We start from the raw sequence: 9,152 nt of genomic DNA, 5'->3' as shown, positions 1-9,152 counted from the left end.
TGCTTTAAAAAAATGTCATTTTTTGAAGTTCGGTGGTAGATTTCACCGATCAAAACTAAGCTTCTCTAATGGCCTAAATTTCCGATAGATTTTTGAAATTTATTAACACTAGGGATTTTTAATAATTAAAAAATTAAAGTCGAGTCATCCAATTTCGTTTAAATAAAAGTAATGTAACTCTTTTCAACAAGATTTTAATAGTAAATTTAAGGTTCAAACTAAAAACATAAAACGTATTTTTCTTTAAGTGTACCCACAGGTGCTCAACCATACTTCATTAATTCTCATCTTCGTGTTGACCATCTTCTACATTTGCGTGCTTTAAGTTTTGTAAAATTCGTGAAACTGTTTTGGTATCCACTTTAACAATGTTTGAAGATGGTTAAATTTTTTTGAAGATAAAGGATTAGCTTCAAATCTTAAATTTGGAACTTCTGCGGGGAATGTTGCTCTTCTTCCGGTCCGAATTAAATCGATCGATTGGAAATTCATAGCACCAAAGTTGGTTTTAAAGTACAAAATTCCATGGTCTTCTGCACGCACTTGTAAAACTACAACCTTTGATATAGCGAAGTCACTACCTGTGCTATCTTTTTTTCGGGATATAAATGGCGCCGTAGAACTGCAAAACAATTGCTTAAAATCTTTAAAATCCTCTATTTCCATGTTTATGATTTCAAAGGGATTATTTATGCTGCACACTCGTGCTATTTGCTGTCAATCCAATGGCGTCATTATTTGAAAACCAACAGTCTTTTTTTTCTCGCGCTCAATTAGGGAATGACATGCGTCTACCTCTAGATGAGTATGGCCTCTCAATAAGAATTTATGCTCAATCCTTTTCAAAGATGGAAATTTTTTGAGAAGATAAAATAAGCCATTACCATAATTAAATTTCTGGTTCTGGGATGGGCAGTTATCGGACCAGATAATTAGATTTTCGTGAGTTGGCTTTATATTTGACATTGCCCATTTTAACATTCCAGAAGCCATCTCATTAGCACCACGCCCAGATTTAGATTCGTCCCACATTACACATGTAGTGACTTTGTTGGTGACATTGTAGACGGTATAATTGTAGGTCCATAATTTCAAACTATAAAAGCTTTGAGAGTTTGTTAACACTGGTGTAGGAAGACACTTCTGCATATCAACACAAACCATTATGCTTTTTGAATTTATCTTCCAAATATTTTTGTTTATCTTCTTTCTTCAACTTATACCTCTTTGAAGCTTCTTCTAAATGTAAATCATATTCCTTCTGCAAAGTTTCCTTTTCTACTATACTAGGTTCCTCACGCAATTTTATTAAAAAATGATCACATTGATCGCAAGTGTCATTATCTGGGTATTTGAAGGAGAGGTTAAATTCCGTATTAAAAATTTCAGCATATAACCATTCTTTGGCGATATGAGGCTGCTCTACATTAATTTCCTCACACTCTGCTTGATACATTCTGTACATTTTTGCGATGCTTAAATGACTTCCCAAAAATTTTCTAGCAGATCTTTCTCGAGAATAGTGCGATTCCTCAACTGGAAACTTCTCTATGTGCTCACGAACATGTTGCTTAACGAATTCAGGCGTTTTGGCGTGTTGGTCATGTTTACCTCTCCCATCTGCAGCAATGATACCGCCGGGCTCTTTTTTGTTTAAAGCAGTGGTTATAAAAGTTTGAGAAATATTTAAAGTATTATGAAAAAACGTCCGGCATACACGAACGGTCAAATCATTCATTTCAAAATAATAATTTCTGGTATGACTTCTAGCATCATTTCTAGCTCCGGTCCTACGCCTCTTTCTTAATATTGGGACAACTTTTACATGGGATGCGACGAACTGTCTCTTTTGGTTTATGTCTTTAGTACCATCCCAAAACCTGGCATGAATGTTTAATCTCTCCTCGTGGCAAACTTTTTCACTGCATTTAAGGCGGCAAGAAATATTACAAGGCGGACCTATGGTTTTTTTAGAGATCACCTTCTTTTTTGATTTATGTTCTAAACCAGAAACTACTTTCATGTGTTGTTCATTGATTTTCCATTTTTTTTCTTGTCGTTTCCGCTTTCTACTCTTCTTATTATTATTTTCATTCCTTTGACTTGCAGTGCTGTCACTCGAGTGATGTGAAAAATCGTTGTCACTTTCATAATTTGGATCTAATAAACTATCATCATCTGACTCTTGCAATTCTGTTTCGTCTTCCATAATATTAGTAAGGCCTATCATTTGTTCCCTCTTATCGCTTGTATAAATAGTTAATTTAGACCTGCAGGATGGGCCATCTAAAAGTGCAAGAGTATTAGGCCGCATAAAACAACGCAACTAGAATACAATACCTTCGGCCTCACTGTGATATTTTTCATTTCCGTTACCACTGGGCAAGTTTTCATTTATACAGGATAGACCTTCTAAAAGTGTAAGAGTATTAGGCCGCATAAGGCGTCGCAATTAGAATACAATACCTTCAGCCTCACTGAGATATTTTTCATTTCCGTCACCACTGGGCAAGTTTTCATTTATACAGGATGGGCCTTCTAAAAGTGTAAACGTATTAGACCGCATAAAACGACGCAATTAGAATACTATACTTTCAGACTCACTATATTTTCCATTTCCTTCACCACTGGGCATATTTTCATTTATGTTGACTGTGTCAAGATACTCAAAATCGGCTACTGTATAACTAATTTCTTCTACCGGAATTTCGCTATTTCGGGTCTCTAAAAGTCAAGTTGGTGTTAAAAATAGTAAAATTAAAATGGCACTATACCTTTAATAATCCCATTTTCAGGTGCTACAAGCTATTTCTACTGCAATTATTATTTTTTGCTCAATTATTAATTTTATTTTGAGGTTAGGATAACTTACCATCAGAATTTTCAGGTAGTTTAATACTACTTCCTTCGTTTTTCAGCAGACCCAGAATCCTTTTGCTTCTTGAACTCATGCTTACAAGACACTCTTTCTATTAAAATCACTAAACAGGAATAAATTATTGTTTATGCTTATTAACCACTGATGCACTTCATGTCCAACAAATAACTGCCGATATTTGGACTTAATACTGTCTATGCCATCATAACATTAGACAAATATGGACTTAATATTATATTTTTTCACAGGTGCCGGTAAGAAAAGGGTTCTATTCAATTTAATATTGTTTTCTTCCGGGACATATTGTGACTTAATACGGTTATAAAAATGTTATTTTGTTTAATATTGTAGATAGAACTTGATACGGTTTTGCATATTAAAGTGAACTAAATATTTCACATAATGCAGCAAAAATCCTATTTTCGAGAAAAGTGGACTTAATACACTTTTATTCTGGGGTACAGATATGGAAAAGTAACCACAAGAGGAATTGTTACATCATTTAAAAAATGTTGGGAATTTTATTGTTTCCCATCGAAAAGTAGAAAATGCCAATGCAGATGAATGTATTGTAATTGTGATAGAAGTAATTCTAAGGATGAAGTTTATTGTAATTAGTGACCTGTGCTTCTTTTTATATGTAGATGTTTCAGGTTTTGAGAATAAATCGGTTGAACGAAACCCAAAATTTAGAGGAAGTATTTGCATACCCAGAATATGCCCATCAAGGATTATATAGCTCAAATTTCCTTTAATGGTAGGCAATTATTCAATGCAAATTAACTTTTAAGTGACTGAAATATTAAATAGTTTACAATATGGTATATCATTAAAAAATATATTACTTTTAGGTACAATTAGGGCCCGATATATTTCAAAAAGTAGAATATTATTTTATATTAAATGAGGTATTGTACCAACAATCAATTTATATTAATACCGGAGATTAAAAATAACAGAATAAATAGTTCTTTTTTTTATACTACAAAAAATAAACTAGAGAATACAACAGTATTTAAAAAATAAATAAAAAGTTATGTCCCGGCCGAGATTCGAACTCCGGTCTCTCGCTTCCTAGCCCGACTCCTTACGCACTGCTCCACAGTAACTTGCTTAGCGATAATTCAATGACGGTATATAAACAAAAAAACAGGTTTATAACAATATCTTGACGATTTGAACTGGCGCGCGGAGCGTGCTGACCAATAGCGCCTGTTATCACCTGTGACGTAGCGACCAACCTGCGCAATATCATACCTTGTATTCTTTGTACCATGGTTATAATTGGGGTAATAAACTGTTTTTTTGCGCAATGAAATTGTTTTTTGAACAATTTTATACACATATTGCATCTAATTGAAAGTAAAAAAATCTTATTATGTATATTATACTTATCAAACTCAAAAGGTACAAGGATATTATCCATGAAAACTTAAAGGGGATAGGTATGCAAAATAAATAGGAAGAAGCAGCGCACAATAGAACGCAATGAAGAATAATTGTAAACTCAGTTAACAACAACCAAAATGTAAAGAGGCAAAAAAGCAATGAGTTTGTTAAATGTCCGGAATAAGGAAGAGAAATAACATCAAGTATCGGGCTTTTGAGTCACAGAAAAACTCATGAAACGCTTTGCGTAACCATCTTCTGATGCGTGTCAAATACTCGTCATGGAGTAATGGCAGTAGTAGTAGTAGTAATGACTATAATAAATATGTAATGATACGTATATCACATCGTAGAAAAATAAAGAGACGTCAATAACAATTGAGCAACAAACAGAACAATTGTTATTAGAATTTAGAATGTCATTCCATTAGTAGTCAAAATACTCATTTATACGCTTTAATAAAAGTTAATTATTGAGTTAATAAATTGCCTTATATTTTATAATCACTCCTGAAACGTCCTCAAGTGTATTCTATTTCGCAAACTGAGGATTTCGGTGTCTGGAGGCATAAATTATTTTAAATAGAGAGGCCGGCGCCGGCGGCGGCATAGACAAATGCATCACTTAACATTCGTATGCGACGTGACTGCGGATGGAAGAGCGATGCTAACAGGGTGGTAACATTTTATAATTTTTTTTTCATAATAACTATGTTTTTATTATAGATATCTTTATGAAACTTGTCTCAGACACACGTCGTCAAAACTAATTTCAAAAAAATAAAGCGTATGATTTCACAAACAATATTTATTATACGTAAGTGTTATTTGAATTTTTATAGTACCTAGGTCCTTATTTTAATCTTGCAATATATGCGTATGGCGTTGATGGATACTAAACATAATTTCAACATACTGTGATATAAAATTTTCATAATATATTTGTATCTTGTACATTTTTTTCGACTACTTGTTCATATTCATAACTTAAATTATGGGTATTATGGGTACAGGGTGTTGATGGAAACTAGCATAATTTCAATACATTTTCATAATCTATCTGTCTTTGATACACTTTTTTCGACTACTTGTCTAGATTCAAAACTTCAATTACACAATTGTAAGACATATTTTTTCATAATCTATCTGAATCTCGTACACTTTTTTCGACTACTTGTCCACAATTCATAACTTCAATTAAACGATTTTATACACATATTGCAACTAACTGAAAGTAAAATAAAATCTTATATTATTTTACTTATCATTCCTTGATGAGTAATATATTGCCTGTCTATAGTAATGAATATAATATGTAATGATATATACATCACATCGTAGAAGAATAAAGAAATGTTAATAACAAAATGAGCAACAAACAGAACAATTGTTGTTCCAATACCATACCTTTAGTAATCAAAATCCTCATTTATACACTTCACAAATATATAATAACTACCCTGTACCAGCGACTTCGTTCGCGTCGAATTAATCATTTGTAATGGTGATGGTAAAGCAAAGCAAGAATTTCCATTAATAAGAAGAGAAAAAACAATATGGCGATATTATTATATAACTTGGTAATATTTGAGGGGTAATTTCATCTCGTTGGAATTTGACATTCGAAAAATCCGTTTGCCAAAAATGCCCCAACTTTTTGGAACACCCTGTATGAGTTTTTAAAAAATTTCAAAATATGTAAAAAAACCAAATAAATTATGCTTGTCCAAGCGTTTTCCCGAAAAACTAACCGTTTTTTAAATAACAAATATTGTAATATTTGAGGAGCGTTTTCACCCTCTTGGAATTTGAGATTCGAGAAACCCCCCCTTATGGCCTTAGACCACAGATGGTGCACTGGCTGTACACTAGAGTGGTGAGGCTTTCAGTAACATATGCATCCTTGGTATGGTGGCCTAAGGTAATGCAACAAACAACAATGCTCAGCCTCAGCAAGGTGCAAAGACTTGCTTGTCTGAGCATAACAGGGGCGATGAAATCAACGCCCACTGCATCAATGGAGGCGCTTCTGGACCTTCCGCCTCTTCACATAGTGATCCAGGCGGAGGCAAAATGGGACTCTATCGACAACAAAGTGTCTTGTCTCTGGGAAATAGGACAGAAACAGGACACTCAAAGATGGGAAATCCTATCGGAGGACCTCTACTCCAAATAAGATCGGACCAAATGACCCCTCTTTATCACTATCACAAACCATTCGAGGTGAACAAAATGGATCGAGGAATGTGGACAGATATAACATTCCTTCAGGATGGACTAACCTGGTATACAGACGGGTCAAAGACCGCTGAAGGAACAGGAGCTGGAGTATTTCGGGAAAGACCAAGGGTAAGTTTATCGTTTTCCTTGGGTAAAGACTCAACCGTATTCCAGACAGAAATCTTCGCCATTCTACGATGTGCGAAAGAAAACAATAGAAGAGCTTATTCAGATAAGCTCATCAATATATGCTCAAACAGACAGGCGGCACTTGGGGCGCTTATGAGCCCAAAGGTATCGTCGAGACTCGTCTGGGAATGCCTAGGTGAACTGGAAGCTATGGCTCGACGGAACAGAATTAAATTATTCTAGGTGCCGGGCCACAGCGGCATCCAAGGCAACGAAAAAGCCGATGAGCTAGCTAGGCAAGGATCATCGGCATCTTATCTTGGTCCAGAGCCAGTACTGGGAATACCCAAATGTATGGCCCGTAGTGCACTAAAACTCTGGATCAGGAAAAAGCAGAATGTCCACTGGAGAAACCGACACGGGCACAGGCACAGCAAGGCTTTTATCCAAGGACCTAGCTCCAAAACCGCAAAAGAACTGCTAATGCTTAGCAGGAATAAATTGCGGATTACAACAGTCCTCTTGACAGGACATATGGCTGTCAAGTGTTACCTGAACAAGCTCAATCTGTATCAAGGAAGTCTTTGCTGCAGACTTTGCGCTAAAGATCCTGAAACAGCGGAGCACATAATATGTCACTGCGAGGCTCTGGATCGCAAGCGACACTTTTTATTTGAGAAAGCTAGGCTAGAACCGGAGGAACTATCATATCAAGGACCTGCATAAGTTAGTGCAGGGCACAGGGATAGGAGAATGGGTGCAGATATAAAAAGGGGACAAATACAATAGGCCTCACAGGTCGCAGTGTTTCCGGCAGAGGACGGCCGTTATTGTGGAAAAAAGAAAAAAAACCTTATCGAACCTCTACACCCCACAGTCAATCCGTTTGCCAAAAATCAGCTTTAAACGTCAAGTAGCAGAATCGTGATTACTCAGTGGTCATATTTTATGAAACACCCTGTATAAATTTATAAAAAATCTTAAAATATGTAAAACAACAAAATAAAATATACGTGTTTAAGAGTTTTTTCGAAAAACTCACCGGTTTTTAAATAAAAAATATTCTAATATTTGAGGGGTGGTTTTGCCCCCTTCGAGAATTCGAGTTTCGAAAAATCCCTTCTTATCGAACCTCTACACCTTAAAGTCAATCCGTTTTCCAAAAATCAGCTTTTTACGTCAAGCGCTTTAAGCAGGATCGTGATTAATCAATGACCAGATTTTTCGAAACACCCTCTATACATTTTTTAAAAATATTAAAATATGTAAAAAAAACTAAATAAAATATACGTGTTTAAGCGTTTTTTCGGAAACTTGACCGTTTTTTAAATAAAAAATATTGTAATATTTGAGGGGTGGTTTCACCCTCTTGGAACTGGAATTTGGAAAAAGCCCTTCTTATCGAACCTCTACACCCTAGAATCAACCTGTATACCAAAATTGAGCTTCTTACGTTGAGTGGTTTGAGCAGGATCGTGATTAATCAGTATGTCAGTCACTTACGGATTTTATATATTAGTATAGATTGGGTTATAAAATTACTTTATATTTCATAATCACTCCTGAAATGTCCTCGAATGCATTCTATTTTGCAAACTGAGAATTTCGGTGTCTCGAGGCATAAATTATTTTAAATAGAGAGGCCGGCGGCGGCCTAGACAAATGCATCACTTAACATTCGTATGCGACGTGACTGCGGATGGAAAATCGATGCTGACAGCGTGCAATTTGTCGTGGAGGGCCTGCAGGTGCATTGCCTCCGTCGTTCCGGGACGTCGGGGACCACTTATGACACAGATTGGGTTTGCGACGACGGAGTAGCGCCAAACGACGGACCCTCGAAAATGCGATTTTGCTTACGTGATAAGAAGAAATATTTTCCGCCTGTGAGAACGGCAAATTGCTTCTCCAGGTCAATGAGGTTAGGCTCCTTTTTATTTTTAGCTTAAAAGGGTTTTCCGAAAGATTTAAGAAAAACGGTCTCCCGTAAAGCGGAAGATAAAGTTTCTCTGTTCCGCTAAGCGTTGCGCTCGAAAGGTTTTTTTTCGAGGATTGTGTTTCACTGTTTATCTTCTATTCAATCGAATCGTTTGTAATAATTTAGAAAGCTCGGTTTTGCGTGGGCATATTTTTCGAAAGCTTTTTCGCTTATAATAAAATTGGGGTTTTATTGCGATTTAGAATAATTGATAGAGTTCAAGTAAACAAATAAAGTTACTTAAATTTTATTTGTATGACTTTGTAATTTATATGGTAAGTAGCCAATTAGTGACCGATCGCCAATTATTGACCGATTTTGTCTTTATACTTCTTAAATAAGAATTTTAAAACATTTATAAACAATTCAACGCCTCCATTTCATTTAGACATATTTAAGGTTAATTTTTTTCACATAATTTTTATATTTACTTTTTTAAATCAGCCTCCAATTTATTTAAAGCGTAGGGGCGCGGGAGATCAGCCCGTTTAGCCGTTATTAGGTGTCGAAGGTTTTAACAGCGTGCTTTGTTAGTTCGAGGCGAATACAATTAAGGTA

The 9,152-nt window shown here is 35.4% G+C and overlaps 1 protein-coding gene across 1 annotated transcript; it reads right to left on the bottom strand.

Moving 5' to 3' along the window:
* Positions 1–1,150: 1,150 nt before the first annotated feature.
* On the bottom strand, positions 1,151–3,045 carry LOC115874371. Its single transcript, XM_030889519.1, has 4 exons — positions 2,593–3,045; positions 2,467–2,538; positions 2,341–2,412; positions 1,151–2,286 (listed from the first exon to the last, which is right to left on the bottom strand). Exons 1-4 carry the CDS (start codon positions 2,633–2,635, stop codon positions 1,151–1,153), a joined length of 1,323 nt encoding a protein of 440 aa, XP_030745379.1. The 5' UTR covers positions 2,636–3,045.
* Positions 3,046–9,152: the final 6,107 nt, after the last annotated feature.

The sequence above is a fragment of the Sitophilus oryzae genome, unplaced genomic scaffold, assembly GCF_002938485.1.
Source record: "Sitophilus oryzae breed Bouriz unplaced genomic scaffold, Soryzae_2.0 scaffold_1018_pilon_pilon, whole genome shotgun sequence".
NCBI lineage: Eukaryota > Metazoa > Arthropoda > Insecta > Coleoptera > Curculionidae > Sitophilus > Sitophilus oryzae.
The sequence above is the reverse complement of the archived record's forward strand: the minus strand, read 5'-3'. Positions and strand labels throughout refer to the sequence as shown.